Consider the following 16,021-nt stretch of genomic DNA (forward strand, 5'->3'; position numbering starts at 1 on the left):
TCGCCCAAGATCACACAGCTTATGTCTAGCAAGGATGGCATTTGAACTCAAAACCTGCTCTAGCAGCCAGGGCTGGAAATCAAATGACACCGAGGAGGGGTGCCTGGGTGGCTCAGTGGGTTAAGGGTCTGCCTTCGGCTCCGGTCATGGTCCAGGGGCCCTGAGATCGAGCCCCGCAAGGAGCTCCCTGCTCAGCAGGGAGTCTGCTTCTCCCTCTCCCTCTCTCCCTGCTCATCCTCTCTCTCAAATAAATAAAATCTTTAAAAAATGTATTACAAATGACACCGAAGAGACAGAGGTGGGGTTGGCAGGGAGTTGGCCTAGTCTTGCTCTAACAGGGGCTCTGAGTTCCCATTCGGGCTTGGCCTCTGTTTTACTGGGAGATATGGCTGAGACCTTGCCCCTGTCTGGGCCTCAGTGTGCCTCTGTGGACTTGATACCCCTGGGGGTCCCTTCCAGGTGACTGATGCAGAAATCGAGGTGGCTGTGAATGCTCCTGGCCCTTCCTGCAGGATGCTCCCTGACTCTCCTTGCCAGCTGGGGGCCAAAGGGCAGGGCCACCCACAGGGTAATGGTTAACTAGACCCGACACCATCTATAAGGAGTGACCCCAGCTTGCCAAGACTCCACAGGATGCAGTGGGTGAAGGTGCTTGTGGGGGTGGTAGGGGCCGCTGCCCTCTTGGGGCTGGGGATCATCCTGGGCCACTTTGCCATCCCCAAAGAGGCCGATGTCCCAGCCCCCAGCATCTCCCAGGACCTGGATCTGGAGATCCTTGAGACCGTCATGCAACATCTGGATGCCAACAGGATCCGGGAGAACCTCAGGTGAGAGGGCCATCTACCCTCCCCTCCTGTTTGCCAGAGACACCTCCCTAACCCTGCGCCTGGCCATCTGTCCGCCCACCCTACAGAGAACTCTCCAGGGAGCCTCACCTGGCCTCCAGCCCCCGAGATGAGGCCCTCGTGCAGCTCCTGCTGCAGCACTGGCAGGACCCGGAGTCAGGCCTGGACTCGGCTGAGGCCCCCGCCTATGAAGTGTTGCTGTCCTTCCCCAGCCAGGAGCAGCCCAACCTCGTGACCGTTGGTGAGGCGCTGCTCAGGTTGGGGGATGCCTGTGGTGGGGAGCTGCCAGGCCCAGCCCTGACACCTCCTCCCCTCCACAGTGAGTCCTACCGGGAGGGTCCTCTTTTCCTGCCTCCAGAGTGAACAGAACCTGACTGGGGAACAGGCGGGGCCCGACGTGGTACCACCATATGCTGCCTACGCTCCCCCAGGGACCCCCCAGGTGGGCCTGGAACGTCCCCTCCCCGCCACCCCGCCGCCACAGCCCAGTTCCCTCCGGCTCCACCCCAGCTTCTCCCTTCCTGGCCCAGGGGCCCTCCCCCCATACTCCATTGCTCCTCCTTTCGCGCATCACCTAGTCATTCTGCAAACGCTAATGGCCCCTACTCAAGACCAGGCCTGCTTCAGGGTCCTGGACACAGAGGAAACCGGGGATGACTCTGTTCCTGGGGAAGCTTACAAGCTCTGGGTGAGGTGGGAATATTGAATCCAACTCCATCACCCTGCTACGCAGCCTTGCTCTCCTTTCCTCACCCTCTTTCCTGGGCCTGGCTCTGAGGATCACCTCCTCTTGGGACCAGGGCCTCCTCGTCTATGCCAACCGGGGAACGGAAGAAGACTTCATGAATCTACAGACTCAGGGCATCAAACTGGAAGGCACCATTGCGCTGACCCGCTACGGGGGTGCAGGACGCGGGGCCAAGGTGAGCAGCAGCCCCCAGGGCAGGGACCTGGGTGGGCTGGGTGGGCTGGGTGGGGTGGGGGCCAGCTGCGGACAGGAGGCAGGGAGGGGACTGAGCAGTGCTGGGTGGTGCGCCGAGCCCTGGGCTGGGGCAGAAGAGGTGAGCTACATTTGTACCATTGATGCAGTTTTGGAATATAGGTGAGGGGGCGCCTGGGTGGCTCAGTTGGTTAAGCGACTGCCTTCGGCTCGGGTCATGATCCCGGAGTCCCGGGATCGAGTCCTGCGTCGGGCTCCCTGCTCAGCGGGGAGTCTGCTTCTCCCTCTGACCCTCCCCCCTCTCATGCTCTCTATCTCATGCTCTCTCTCAAATAAATAAATAAAATCTTTAAAAAAAAAAAAAGGAATATAGGTGAGGTTCAGTGGGGTGGAGTCCGGAGCCGACAACCAAGAAAGAATTCTTGAGGTGTCTTTGGTGCAAAATGGTGGCTTATTAAAGCACAGGGACATGACCCGGGGGCAGAAAGAGCTGCCGCCCTGTGGTCTTGAGGAGTGGCTGCTTATATAGTCAGGAGTTGGGGAGGTGAGCACAAAGGGGGTGTCCAGAAGGACTGTCATATGCTAAAGACTCTCAGGATACCGGAGGCCTGGTTATTGTCAAGCCAATGTTGTTTTTCCCTCTAATGAGGCACTAACATGAAGACAGTTGGGAGTTTCCTGGAGGAATGTTACATTTCTCCTATCAATGGGCCTCAGGTTCAAAAGAAATTCAGTTTTATTTACATTTCCTTCCGCCTCCGCCTCCCTTAATTTTATGGAGGGGTGGGTGATGTTAGGGCTTCAGGAAACTAAGTTATGGGTCTCTGGAAGTTAGGTTATTGATAAGAAAGCTTCTTCCTCGTAAACCACTAGGACATTTGTAAACTGAGGGAGACTCCTGTCCTGCAGGACTGTGATCTCTATCAGTTAACCATTCATTTTTCCTTTAGGGCAGCCAGGAGTGCCTGAGGAATGTCACATATATCCCAAGGGGGGGGGCGTGTAGGTGGCAGCTTCTGCTTTGTCCTCAGCTTGCCTTCTGTTCCCTCATCACCATTACCACTCATGATGTGCTGTGTGACCCTGGATGCCTCCCCCCACCCCTCTGAGCCTTAGGAAGTAGGTGGATCAGGCAAAATGTTCAACTTTGCTATTCCAGAGTCTAAGTTCTCCTGCAAGTAGTTCTTCTGAATAATTCAACTTAAATCCCTCCTGTTGCCTCCCTCCCAGCCCGCATCTTTTCAACTAAAAATTCTAAGTATGTCAACGTCTGTGATTTTTTTAAAATGTGGGTTTTTTTTTTTTTAATTTAAAAAGGTATAGAGTGAGAGAAGGGAATAGGGATGAGTGTTTCGTGACTACAGAGTTTCAGATTGGCGAGATGAAGAATTCAGTGGGTGGTGGCGACAGCAGTCTAATAACCGCACGTCCTTCATCCCGCTGAACTCCGTGCTATAAAGTGAAGACGGCAGTCAATTGTATGTTATCTGTATTTGAAAGAAGTGCCCATAATGAGAGCTGGGGAAAAAAAAAAGAAAAGAGGGAAGAGGCATGGTGGAATTATACGGATTATAGAATTTCCAGTTTAAAAAAAAAAAGTTTAGAGTGGAAAAATTCTCCTGTAATGCCATCCTCCAAAGAGGTAACCACCTTTTTTTTTTTTTTTCAGTTTATGGGAGATCTACCCACAGTTTCTTTTGGAAGAGGTGCATACGAATATATATATATATTAAGATCTATTTATTTATTTGACAGAGAGGCACAGCGAGAGAGGGAACACAAGCAGGGGGAACAGTAGAGGGAGAAGCAGGCTTCCCGCGGAGCAGGGAGCCTGATGTGGGGCTCGATCCCAGGACCCTGGGATCCTGACCTGAGCCAAAGGCAGATACTTAATGACTGAGCCCCACCCAGGCGCCCCCGAATATATATTTTTATTTCCCCTTTTTTTTCTATAAAAGCAGCATACTATATCCACTGTTTCAAGCTATGTTTTTTTTCACCTTAATACATCCTGGGGATTATTCTCGATTGGTACATAAATTGTGTCCCTGTTCTTTTTCTTTTTTTTTTTTTTTTTGAGGTACTGTTTTGTTTTTATGGTGCTAAAATATATCAATATAAAATTAAAATAATCTAATTATAAAATAAATCTTAAGTGTTTAATGCAGGGGCCTCAGGTACCTTTACAATGCTGGGCAACCATCACCACTATCCATTCCCAGGACTCTGGATCATTCCAAATGAAACTCTGTGCCCATTAAACACTCACACCTCCCCTCCCCACTTCCTCCCCAGCTCCCAGTAACCTCTTGCCCACTTTCTAGAAACATGAATTTGCCTGTTCTAGAAACCTCACATAAGAGGAATCACGCACTGTCTTTTTGCGTCTGGCTTCTTCACTGAGCATCACGTTTTCAAGGCCCACCAATGCTGTGTCAGAGCGTCATCACTTTTGGAGGCTGAGTAATATTCTCTCACACGCGGGGCACACTGGCTTGTCCCCTCCTGCTGGTGGACACTCAGGCCACTCCCACCTGTTGGCTCCTGTGAACAGGGCTGCGTTGCCCATGGCTGCGCGAGCACACCCTGCCCCCTGAGCAGCCACCCGGCGGGCCATGGCTCAATGCCCCCGTTCTGTACCCACTGCACTGATAAGCATCAGCCCGCCTATGCCCCACAGTCTTTTGCTACCTCAGCAGCACTGTAGTAAAGGTTGGTGCAAACATCCTTTGCCCATGGGAAGACAGATCTTCCATAGTGAGGAAGGAAGCAGGGAACAGGACCTGAGCCCGCTTCTCCCTTGCCCTAAACACAGCCTCATCTACCTCCCACAGGCTGTGAACGCTGCCAAGTACGGGGTCGCTGGGGTGCTGGTATACACGGACCCCGCAGACATCAACGATGGGCAGAGCTCCGCCAATGAGACCTTCCCAAACTCCTGGCACCTGCCTCCGTCTGGGGTGGAGCGAGGCTCCTACTTTGAGTATTTTGGGGATCCCCTGACTCCCTACCTTCCAGCCAATCCCTCTTCCTTCCGCCTGGACCCTGATGCTGCCCCTGGATTTCCTCTAATTCCCACTCAACCCATTGGCTTCGATGATGCAAAAATCCTTCTCTGGTAAGCTCTGGTGCCCCCGGGGTCCCCTGCTCACCCTCCAGTGGCCCCCAACCTTCAATCCCCACACCCTTCACCTCCTTCCCAGTAACCTCCAGGGAACTGTGGCCCCGGCTGCCTGGCAGGGAGCACTGGGTTGTGACTACAAGTTGGGGCCTGGCTTCCGGTCTGATGGTGACTTCCCAGCAGACAGGTGAGGCGGGGCCCTTCCTCCTGAAGGCTCCTCTCCTCTTCCCTTTTTACGCTTCCCTGCCCACCTCAAGGCCTAGCCTTTCCCTTTCTTCTCTCTCCCAACCTTCCCCTGACTCCAGAATACCTGTCCTGCCTTTAGGGAAGCCAATGAAACAGCTGCGTGGCCCACAAGGCCCTGCGGAGCTTCACCCCCTCTTCACCTCTGACCTCCACGTTCCAGCCACCCCCTCCCTTGAACACACCAAGCTCATTCCCAAACCAAGACCTCCGCACTTGCTGTTCCATCTGCCTGAAACACCCTTCCCCACACTCCTGCCATTCCTGGCCAGCACCAATCTCCCCACCTGCCACCGGTAACCTCTCACGGGTGGACCTGTTAGTGTTCTCCCCACCCTGCCTCACCCCTGCATTTGCTCAGTTCCTCAGGCTTTGTCTTTTTTTTTTAATTTTTTTATTGTTATGTTAATCACCATACGTTACATCATTAGTTTTTGATTTTCAGGCTTTGTCTTGCTCAGGGGAGGGAGGTCCCACAAGGGCAGGGCTGTGTCTGTCCCAGTCACTGCCCAGTGCCCGCATCCGCTAAGTATCCAATAAGTGCTTAACTGAGTGAGTCCATGAAAAGAACTGGAATTACAAGAGCGGGGCTTGCTTCCTCTTTTTTTTTTTTTTTCTTTTCTGGTGAATAGAGGACATTTACTATTTCTGTGCTGCTCAAACAGAACACGGGTGGGGAAGTACATAGGGGAGGGGGCCAAGGGCCCCCTGCCTCTCAGGAGGACTGGCTTGTGCAGGGGTGTTTGCGGGGGAGGTTCTTGGAAAATTGTTCATGGAGTCTTCTCAGCAAAGGGGCCTGGCCTGGGGTATCACATGAGCATCCAACACGCCCAATCCTTGGCCTAAGTTGGGGTCCCCCATTGGGGGTCTGTGGACTCTCACCTTTTTTCCAGCTCCTTTGCTGGAATCCGCACTCCCAGCGTGATGGGGGACTTGGTCCTAGCGAGGGGTCTGGAGAGCATCCAGGAAGCAGTCCAGGGTTGGGACTAGGGCTCAGGGCCTAGGGAATGAGAACCCCTAGGGCTGTGCACCTTCTTTCCCTCTGCCCTCGTTCCTTCCTCCAGGTTGGCCAAGAGTAGAGTGGGGGTTACCAGGGCCCCCAGCCTCTACTGAGTCCCAGGGTCCTCAGGGTGGGGAGGAAGAAGGGTGGAGACAGGGTCTGGGCCACCAACTGACACTGTAAACTTTAGTTTAAAACTGTAACTTAAGGGATGCCTGGGTCTTTGCTCAGTGGGGAGCCTGCTTCTCCCTCTGCCAGCTGTTGGGCTCTCTCTCTCTCTCTCTCTCTGACAAAATCTTAAAACAAAAACCAAACAACACCTATAACTTAAGTGGAAGGAGGGCTTCCAGCCTGGGGCCAGGGTGGGGAGCTTCTCCCTCTGCCAGCTGTTGGGCTCTCTCTCTCTCTCTCTCTCTCTCTCTCTCTCTCTCTGACAAAATCTTAAAAAAAAAAACAAAAACACTTATAACTTAAGTGGAAGGAGGGCTTCCAGCCTGGGGCCAGGGTGGGGAACGGAGGCGGGGGGGGGGGGGAGGGAGGAGGAGGAGGAGGAGGCGGAGGAGCAGAGGGTATGAGAGGTGGCAGAGGAAAAAGCCAACAAAAAGCTTTGGTTTTTGGATTAACCATGGGCGGGGGGACAGGGAAGGGTGCTGAGGGAGGGCCTTGCTGCCTCTCCAGTTACCTGTGGGCCAGAGACGTGGTGGTGTCCCTTTGTCTCTCTGGGCCTCAGTTTCCCCTGCATTGGGTTGGGAGGGGGCGTGGGCAGGGCCAAGACTCTGGTCGCCCCCTTGGCTCCCTAAGCCAGGTGAACGTGAGTGTCCACAACCGCCTGGAGCTGCGGAACTCCTCCAACGTCCTGGGGATCATCCGCGGCGCGGTGGAGCCAGGTGAGCACCCCCTCAGGCCTCCCTGAGCCCCTAGGGCCGTGCCCCGCCCCGTGCACCCTCTGACCACGCCCCCCGCGCCCCTCCTGGCTGGCCCCGCCCACACTCCCTCCCCCCTGGTTTCTGAGTCTCTGCTCCTCTCGCCAGACCGTTACGTGCTGTACGGAAACCACCGGGACAGCTGGGTACACGGGGCCGTGGACCCCAGCAGTGGCACGGCCGTCCTCCTGGAGCTCTCCCGAGTCCTGGGGACCTTGCTGAAGAAGGGTGAGGCGGCCCCGGTCCCTGGTCTACGAGCTGTCCCAGCAGGGACACCTCCCTGAGCTCGCAGGAGTCCTGTCCCAGCTCCTCTGTCTCATGCTCCGGTGCCCACTTGTGCCAAGCCCGAGGGCCCTGGGGGCCGACCTGCATGGACGCCAGCCCTGGCCTCACTCAAGTCGCCCCGTGGGGTATGGGGACTCGTGCAGTGGCTTCCGAGAGCCTCCGTGCCCCTCCAGTGGAGCGAGGCCGGGCGCCGCCGGGAGCAAGGCGGTGCCCAGGCTCTGCCTTCGGGGAGCTTCGGCCCAGTTCAGGCGGGGATGACAGACAGTCGTTAACTGAACAAGTATGTCCCGTGTGCCTACTGTGTGCCCGGCCAGTTCTAGGCACAGCAGACCCCCACAGTGAACACCCGAGTTGCTGCATGCAGAGACAACCGGGGTCTGCGCTATAAGGAGGAATATCTAAGGGGCTTTCTGGGCACAAGCCCGAGCTCAGGAAGGCCTCCCTGTGGAGCTGGCAGTTTGGGGTGGGGTGGGGGATCCAGGTGGAGGGCACAGCATGTGGAAAGGAGGGCCTGGACCAGGTGGCAGCCCAGCTGGGGAGTTTGGAGTTTAGTCTGAGGTTGGCAGGAAGATGGTATGGGATTTTATTTTATTTTTTTTTAAGTTTATTATTTTTTTAATTTATTTATTTGGGGGGGCACAAGTGGGGGAGGGGAGGGGAGAAGCAGGTTCAGAGCTGAGCAGGGAGCCGGCTGTGGGGCTCGATCCCAGGACCCTAAGATCATGACCTGAGCCAAAGGCAGACGCCCAAATGACCGAGCCACCCAGGCGCCCTCTAACCATTTTTGAGTGTACAATTCAGTGGCATTAAGTATATTCAGTGTTGTGCACCCATCATCACCCATCACCACCATCCATCTCTAGAACTTTTTCATCTTCCAGTACATACAACATCCTAAAGTTATAGCTATATAATTTGAATTGATACCAGCTTAATCTCATACAAAAGCTCTACTCCTATAAAGCTCTGTCCTTCCCCTTTATGGTACTGATGTCACAGATTACATCTTTGTACATGTGTCCCCATTCACATATTGATTTTGAGGTGCCTAAGAGACATTCCTGGGGAGAGGGCAAGCAGGCAGTTGAAGGTGCTGATCTCCAAGGTCAGAAAAGAGACTCCAGAGGTAAACTGAGTTGCTGAAATCAAGTAAATCCACAGGTGTGGTTGAGATCAACTGATAGCAGAGTGGGGCAAGCTTGTGGAAAGAGGCTGGGAGTGTGGCTTTACCCCCTTTGGTAGTGTAGGAATTTCTCTCTCTGTTGTTCAGGTGTTTTATTTTGAAATAATTTCAGAATACATGAGGCTTGCCAAAATAGTACAAAGGAGCCTTGGACACAGTTCACCCAAATACTCCTTATTAAGATTTTACCGTGTTGGCTCTTTCTCTCTATATTGTTTTCTAGAGTGTTTGAAAGTTGCAGAAATGCTGCACCTTTACCCATAAACATATCACTGTGTATTTCCTAAAAATAAGAACATTTTCTTTCATAGCCACAGTATAATGATCAAAATCAGGAAATGAACAGTGTTGATGATGATGTTATGATGACCTTTAGAGCAAAGAAATTTCTGACCCAAGGGTCAATGCAGGATCACACATTGCATGTGTGGTAGCTCCTTAGTTCTTGTCTTTTATGATCTTGATGTTATTTTGTTGAGTGTCCCTCAGTTTGGATTCGTCTGATTAGATTCAGGTTATGCATTTTGGGCAGGAAAGAGTGTGAGAATTTGTCATGGAAAGCATATAATCCTTTTATACTTTTACAATTTTCATTTAAAACAAAAGTTGAGGGGGCACCTGGGTGGCTCAGTCGGTTAAGCGTTGGACTCTTGATCTCAGCTCAGGTCTTGATCTCAGGGTCCTGAGTTCAAGCCCCAAGTTGGGCTCCACATTGGGCTCCACGCTGGGCATGGAGCCTACTTAAAAAGATAAAATTAAAGCAAAAATCTGAGAAATGATCAAAGGGTACTGAGTTGGAGCTCAAGAGGGGAGCACAACCAGGAACATGTGGTGCTGTAGGCTGCCAGAGGCTGTGCGAGGTGGTGTGGCCAATTCCTTAAGCCCCCGGACTCTGGAGCCGGACCCTGGCCTTGAACTCTGGCTCTATGCCTACCAGCTGTGTAACTCTGGGCAAGTCATTTAACTTTTGTGCGGCTCAGTTTCATCTGTGAAATGGAGACAATAAGGCTCTTATCCCTCAAAGCGTTGTTGTAGGACTGACTCAATATGGATAACGCCCTAAGGAGAACTTCACTGTATTATCACCAAGTGGAGAAAGTTGCCGGAGAGTTTGGCATGGGATGCGCGAAGGAGACAGCTGGGGATGGAGGGCCGGGTGGTCTACTCAAAGCATACCTCTAAGGAAGGGGGAGGCAGGGCATTCTGGCAGAAGGGACCCCCTGAGATCGGTATAGAGGGCAATGTTGGGGCGGGGTCCCAGCACGGGGGTAGGCTGGGAAAAGGAGGACCGCGCCTCGGAGAAGGCTGGGCTAGAGAGGCAGCAGGACCTACCTCCTGTCACTGGCTGCCCCACCCGGACCGGCCCTTCCTGTTCTCCACGTCCCTAGCATCTCCCCCAAGCCACCCCGAGATCTGGGTGCCGTGTCCTCCAGCCCTTCATCCCCCTCCCCAGGCACCTGGCGGCCCCGCAGATCAATAGTGTTTGCGAGCTGGGGGGCAGAGGAGTTTGGGCTCATTGGCTCCACAGAATTCACCGAGGTGAGTGAGCCCTGAGAAGCGGGTGGTGAAGGGGTTCCCGAGGCGGGGCCTGGCTGGGCTCACCTCGGGCCCCCTACCCGCAGGAATTCTTCAGCAAGCTGCAGGAGCGCACCGTGGCCTACATCAACGTGGACATTTCGGTGTTTGGTATGGGGCGCGGGGGGGGGGGGGGGCGGCGCGGCTGGGCTGACTAGGGGGAGGAGAAACGAAGGGGCGGCGGCCGGAATACTTTCTCTGGTCTTCCCACAGCCAATGCCACTTTGAGGGCGCAAGGGACGCCTCCGGTCCAGGGCGTCATCTTCGCTGCCGCCAAACAGGTGAAAGGGGGCGGGATGGGCGGGGCTGGAGCTGGTCCTTGTTGCAGGGGCTTGGCGGTGGGACTGAGGCCGGGACCGGGTGGTGGGGGGTGGGGCAGGACTTGTAGGACCCGCAGGCCTGTGCTTAGGATGGAGACTCCGGTGGGCCCGGCGGAGGACTGCCTGTTGGGCCTGGGGAGGGGCCAGCCCCAGACTGGATTCCTCTTCCGGTCAGATCCCCGCACCAAGTCCGGTTGGCCTCAGCATCTACGACAACTGGATCCGGTATTCCAACCGTAGCAGCTCAGCCTACGGCCTGGTCCCCAGGTGAGCCCAGGGCCAGGACAGGGGACCGGGGAGGGCGGGCTGGCCCAGCGCCCTCCAGCCCAACCACCTATGTTTTCGCAGCCTGGGCTCTCTGGGCGCCGGCAGCGACTATGCTCCGTTCATTCACTTCCTGGGCATCTCCTCCATGGACATCGCCTACACCTATGACCGGGTGAGTGGTACCCCTCTGTCCCCCAGCTAGGTACGTTGCTCCCCCATCCCCTTCCTCTCTTAGAGCCTTTCTAGTGCAGACAGTCTGGCTTCACCACTCAGTAGCTGTACTCCCTCCACTAAGTTTCTTAACCTCTCTGAGCATCTGTTTATGCTCGCCTATGTTATTTTATCAAATTTAAGATACTACTGATTTTAAGATGCAACATTGTGATATGCAATATTGAAGGGGGGCGACATACTGCCAGTTGGTTGTAGGATGACATTGACTTAAAAAGCATCCTGGGGCGCCTAGCTGGCTTAAGCCATGGAGCATGCAACTCTTGATCTTGGGGTCATGAGTTCAAGCCACACGCTGAATGTAGAGATTACTTGAAAAAAAAAATCTTAAAACAAAAGAGGCATTCTGATTCCAGAGATCTTAAAAAATGAAAACATGTTTACCCCAGAATAGATTAAATAACAGTATGAAACATTGCATTGGTGTGCAGAGTGAAGTGAGGTAAGGGATGTGGAGGGCCCCAGCTGTGTCTCCCTGCTTGATGCTCCCAAAAGCCCTTTCTCCCCCTCATGGCCAGACCGCTCCTGGGTGGTGGAGCTGGGGTTTGAATCCTCTCATCTGACTCCCCAGCCTCAGGCTCTTCTCCTGCATGTGAAATGGGAAACCGGCAGCTGGCCCAGCTCTGCCACTATTAGCTGTGAGGTCAGGCAGGCGACAGTCTCTCTGAGCCCCAGTGTCCTCCTCTGTAAAGTAGGAATTCTAGAACCTACCTCATGGCTGTAGCAATGATTTGAGTAATGTCCCTATGTTGTAGCTCACTGTTGGTACACCTCCCCCTCACTTCTCATCCCAAGCCTGTCACCTTGGCCTTGTTCCCCTAGAGCAAGACTTCAGCCAGGATCTACCCCACCTACCACACGGCCTTCGACACCTTTGGTTACGTGGACAAATTTGTGGACCCTGGTGAGGAGGGGGGCAAAGGGAATCCTGAGGCTGGGGGAGGATGGGCTGAAGACTGAGCCCTGGCCTGGTCACCCTGCCTGCAGGCTTCGGCAGCCACCAGGCTGTGGCCCGGACAGCAGGGAGCGTGCTGCTTAGGCTCAGTGACAGCCTCTTCCTTCCGCTGAATGTCAGTGACTATGGAGAGACCCTCCGAAGTTTTCTGCAGGCTGCCCAGCAGAACCTGGGGGGCCTGTTGGAGCAGCACAGCATCAGCCTGGGTATGGAGCCCCCTTGACACGGGAGGTATGGGGAGCCCTGCACCTCCAGGGCTAAGATGCTGGCTGTTCCCCACAGGGCCTCTGGTGACTGCAGTGGAGAAGTTTGAGGGGGCAGCTGCAGCCTTGGACCAGCACATATCAGCACTGCATAAGGGCACCCCTGAGTGAGCAAGGGCAGCAAGTGGGTGTCTGGGAGGGCAGCATCCGGGGCAGAATGCAGGCTGGCCGCTGGGCTGCTGGTTCCAGGGTGACAAAGGTCCTGCCACTTCCAGCCCCCTGCAGGTCCGGATGCTCAACGACCAGCTGATGCTCTTGGAACGGACCTTCCTAAACCCGCGAGCCTTCCCAGAGGAACGCTACTACAGGTGAGCCTTGGGAAGTGCAGTGGGGTGAGGCTGGGCAATGGGCACCCATCTGAGGGAGGAGAATCTGGCCTTTAGAACACAACCCACCCCCCTGAAACAATTGGGGAATCAGTTCAAAGGATGGGAAGCAAATCAGTCAAAGTCACCCTGGGACTGTAACCTACGTCTCTCACCACCACTGCTCTAAGGGCCCCAGCTCTCAAAGGCAGTGGGGAGGCGCTTTTGTGCCTTGCTGTATACAGATGAGCCCGTTCCAGGCTGAAGCTCCTCTCTTTCCTGGTCCCCGAGTGACTTTGCTTCTCCCCCGTATCTCCCGTCAGCCATGTGCTCTGGGCACCCCGCACCGGCTCCGTGGCCACATTCCCCGGCCTGGCCAACGCCTGCTCCAGGGCCATGAACACAGGCCTTGGATCTGCAGCCTGGGCTGAAGTGCAGAGGCAGCTCAGCATCTTGGTGGTGGCCCTGGAGGGCGCAGCAGCCACCCTAAGGCCTGTGGCTGACCTCTGACCCCAGCTCCCCACCGTCCTTCAACCTGTCCCACCCAGTCGTTCTTGGGTGTGTCCCAGTCTTCCTTGATGCCAACCTGAGGCACAATCATGGGACCCTATTAAGCTTCTGAGACAACAGCTTAGGGTCCCACCAGTTGCGGACACCTGAGGGGAGCGAAGCCTTCCTCATTCTGGCTCTTGGTTGGCAAAGGGTGACGCACAGGAGACAGGAGCGGTGGGGAGTGGCACTCTTGGTGTGGGTGGGTGAGGATGGGACGCATAATGCCAACCAGAGCTACCCCTCAGGGACGAGCAGGGAAACTGAGGCCCAGCATGGATAGTCTGAGTTGTTCTCCCTGTACACCCCTATCGGGTCTCAACACCTCCCTGCTCTCCCCCAAATAAACCAAGCATAGTTATTATTCCTACAAAAACCTTTTATTGTGTAGGAATTACGAAAAAAGAAACCTGAGTGCTCAGATCCAGTCCTGGGCTCTGGGAGAGTGCACGCCTTCTCCTCATGCTGGGGACTTGGGTCTGTCCACACCCTCATCTTCCTCCTCAGCCATGACCACCTCCTCCAGGGTGCGCCCTCCAAGTTTGTTCCCCACCAACACTTTGCAGGTCCCAGCAGGTGGCAGCCCTTCCTCAGTGTAGCGACCCCTGAGAAACACAACTCTTTCCTGTCCATCCAAGGGCAGTCCATGGGCCTGGCAGAGGTCCCGCGCCTCTTCGGGGCCATCCAGGGCCAGAAGGTGGACCATGAAGCCCAGAGGCAAGGTCTGGCCTTTGGGGGTGCTCAGGGCCCGAGCGAGGCGGGCCAGGGCTCCCCGGCGGGCACGGCCTACGTGGCACCAGACCGCGCAGCTCTGCAGGTAGGGCAGGATCCGGAGCAGACGGAACAGGCGGGCGGTGTTGCCTTCGCGAAAGGCCGAGTCCACAGCCAGGGCCCTGCGCAGAGCGGGGCAGGAACGCAGGGCATTAGGTAGCTGCAGAACCTCATGAAGGGCCTCCATGGAGCCTGTGAGGGCAGAAGCCAGGGTGAGAACTCCTCGTCTTTCCCCTACCGGGCCTCCTCCCATCTCTTCTCCCAAAGGCTGGGGTCCTCAGCCAGGCCCACCTCTGGCCAACCACCACAGGCCCATCTCCGACCTTGGCTCGCCTACCTTCCACTCTGGCCACGCCCCTCCCCTGGGCCAAGCTCACCTTCTCGCCCCCTTTTTTCTACCAGCCCCTTCCAGAGCCTTATCTGAATGAGTTGCCAGAGCCCCTTCAAACAGTCTGGATCCTCATAACAGTGAGGCATTGTTTTTGGATGAGGAGACAGGCCCAGATAAGTTCACGACTTGCCTGAGACTGTCTTAAGAGTTCGAATGTAGTACAATTTGACACAACAAAATCCAAGTTTTCTGACTTCAAACCCACGGCCCTTTCTCCACTGCCCTAGCTGCTGCACAGATTAGGAAGTGGGCTCAGCTGTCAACCCGGTAAAGCCTTTTCTTCGAGGACATTCTGCTTCTGCTTCCAGGAGAATCATGGACACTGGAACCTTGGGCCACTTTTGTAAACTGAGGCTTCTGACCCATTAGTGGGTTTTGAAACCAAGAGCATTTGATTACAATTAAATACAATAGAATTTATTAGAATGCACCAACCATCCATTGGAAGGATCTAATGTCTTGAAACTTCTGTGTCAGATATATTCTCGGCTGTTTTGCAACACTGAACAGTTAAAAAAAGTTTGAAAATCACTAGGCCAATTTTTCCGTTCCAACCCCGTCCTCTCCACTTTTATTCCAAATAAACCCACAAAAAACCAAAAAATAAAAACAAACAAAAACCCAAATAGGGGAAAGGACAGGCCAGAAGGCCCACGGGGCGGCGGGTTCCGTGGATCTTGCGCATTGACTCGACACACATTTAGAAGGCAGGGATGGGGAGGGAGCTAATGGTGAGACTGTAAAGTTTCTCTTTCCTTCCCCGGCCTCCACTGTCCCCACGGAGGCACCCCCCCCCCGCCCCGCCGCCGAGACCCCGACTCACCCAGGTTATAGAGCAGAAAGAGACCCTGGAAGGCGGCCTGGCGGGGATGCGGCCCGGCGCCCTGCCCATAGCAGCGCCGCAGAGAACCGAAGCTCTCGTGCAGCTGGGCCTGCAGCAGCACCGGGTCCGCTGGGCCGCGCGCCGCGTCCGGCCCCAGCCGCGCCACCACGGCCAGCAGCACCGCCAGCGCCGCCTCCAGCACCGCCGCCGCCTCGGCGTCGCCCGCGCCCTGCAGGGCCAGGTCCAGCCGCACGGCGCGCAACCGGTCCGCCACGAAGCTGGCCACCTCCGCGCAGGAGGCGTCGGCGCGCTCGGCCACCTCGCCGGCCAGGTAGCGCACGGTGGCCAGCAGCACGGACGGCGGACGCAGCTGGCTCGGCGGGGGCCGCGCCTTGCCGGCGGCCGGCCGTTTGTACTCCTTCACGGCGCGCTGTGGGTCTGCGCGGGGCGGGTCGCTGCGGCCCCCCGGCGCCACCTCGAAGCGGTGCAGCCGTCGCTCCTTTTCGCGCTCGGCGCGCTCGGCGGCCGGGCACATGTCTGGGCAAGTGCCCACGGGCAGCTCGCAGCCGGCCATGGGGGCGCTGAGGGGAAAGGAGAAGCCCTCAACATCTCGGAGACGATGGCGGCCACTCGCCCCGTTCTACACGAGGACTGGCGGAGGCCGGCCGGGGCTCGGGCGCCGGGGCGGGCTGATCCCAGCCGGGCCCCGCCTACCCGCCCCCGCCGTCCTCTCACCGAGCCTCGTCAGCTCCCACAAAGCCTGGAGTTGGCCTCCCGAGACACACCGCGCCGTAGTTCAGCGCCGCCACTTCCGACTCAGACGCCGCCAAAGCTTCCAGGATGCACCGCGCCCAGCCCAGCCCACTCCCATGATGCGCCAGTTTGTAGTCCGTCCCGCAACCAATCGCTTCGCCGGAGGGGCGGGGGAGGAATGGAGCCACGCCCTCCCAGGCTTCAGCCCACCGAACCCCGAACCCTCCTCGCTCTTAGCCTTTGGGCACCTTCCAAAATGGGTAACCCCAAGTTGGGTT

The 16,021-nt window shown here is 56.0% G+C and overlaps 2 protein-coding genes across 2 annotated transcripts; one reads left to right on the forward strand and one right to left on the reverse strand.

Moving 5' to 3' along the window:
* Positions 1-633: 633 nt before the first annotated feature.
* Positions 634-12,966, forward strand: NAALADL1 (N-acetylated alpha-linked acidic dipeptidase like 1). Its single transcript, XM_028118431.2, has 18 exons — positions 634-827; positions 914-1,086; positions 1,166-1,287; positions 1,646-1,768; positions 4,620-4,903; positions 4,989-5,093; positions 6,951-7,036; positions 7,181-7,300; positions 9,994-10,079; positions 10,163-10,226; positions 10,329-10,396; positions 10,611-10,702; positions 10,784-10,874; positions 11,756-11,837; positions 11,921-12,094; positions 12,171-12,258; positions 12,367-12,459; positions 12,780-12,966. Exons 1-18 carry the CDS (start codon positions 634-636, stop codon positions 12,964-12,966), a joined length of 2,232 nt encoding a protein of 743 aa, XP_027974232.1.
* Positions 12,967-13,363: 397 nt separating this feature from the next.
* On the reverse strand, positions 13,364-15,821 carry SAC3D1 (SAC3 domain containing 1). The gene is made up of 3 exons (XM_028118449.2): positions 15,726-15,821; positions 14,991-15,571; positions 13,364-13,968 (listed from the first exon to the last, which is right to left on the reverse strand). Exons 2-3 carry the CDS (start codon positions 15,562-15,564, stop codon positions 13,466-13,468), a joined length of 1,077 nt encoding a protein of 358 aa, XP_027974250.1. The 5' UTR covers positions 15,565-15,571; positions 15,726-15,821; the 3' UTR covers positions 13,364-13,465.
* Between the last annotated feature and the right edge of the window lie 200 nt (positions 15,822-16,021).

The sequence above is a fragment of the Eumetopias jubatus genome, unplaced genomic scaffold, assembly GCF_037043125.1.
Source record: "Eumetopias jubatus isolate StellerSeaLion01/CBP00866 unplaced genomic scaffold, mEumJub1_p1.0 scaffold_13, whole genome shotgun sequence".
NCBI classification, from domain to species: domain Eukaryota; kingdom Metazoa; phylum Chordata; class Mammalia; order Carnivora; family Otariidae; genus Eumetopias; species Eumetopias jubatus.

Excerpts from the sequence above, each read along its gene's own strand:
- SAC3D1 (XM_028118449.2), bottom strand. The coding sequence starts at position 15,564 with ATGGCCGGCTGCGAGCTGCCCGTGGGCACTTGCCCAGACATGTGCCCG. Across the intron at positions 13,969-14,990 it reads CTTTCTGCTCTATAACCTGG|GCTCCATGGAGGCCCTTCAT; the intron begins GTGAGTCGGGGT and ends CTGCCCTCACAG.
- NAALADL1 (XM_028118431.2), top strand. The coding sequence starts at position 634 with ATGCAGTGGGTGAAGGTGCTTGTGGGGGTGGTAGGGGCCGCTGCCCTC. Across the intron at positions 828-913 it reads AGGATCCGGGAGAACCTCAG|AGAACTCTCCAGGGAGCCTC; the intron begins GTGAGAGGGCCA and ends CCCACCCTACAG. Across the intron at positions 1,288-1,645 it reads CTCCCCCAGGGACCCCCCAG|GGCCTCCTCGTCTATGCCAA; the intron begins GTGGGCCTGGAA and ends TCTTGGGACCAG.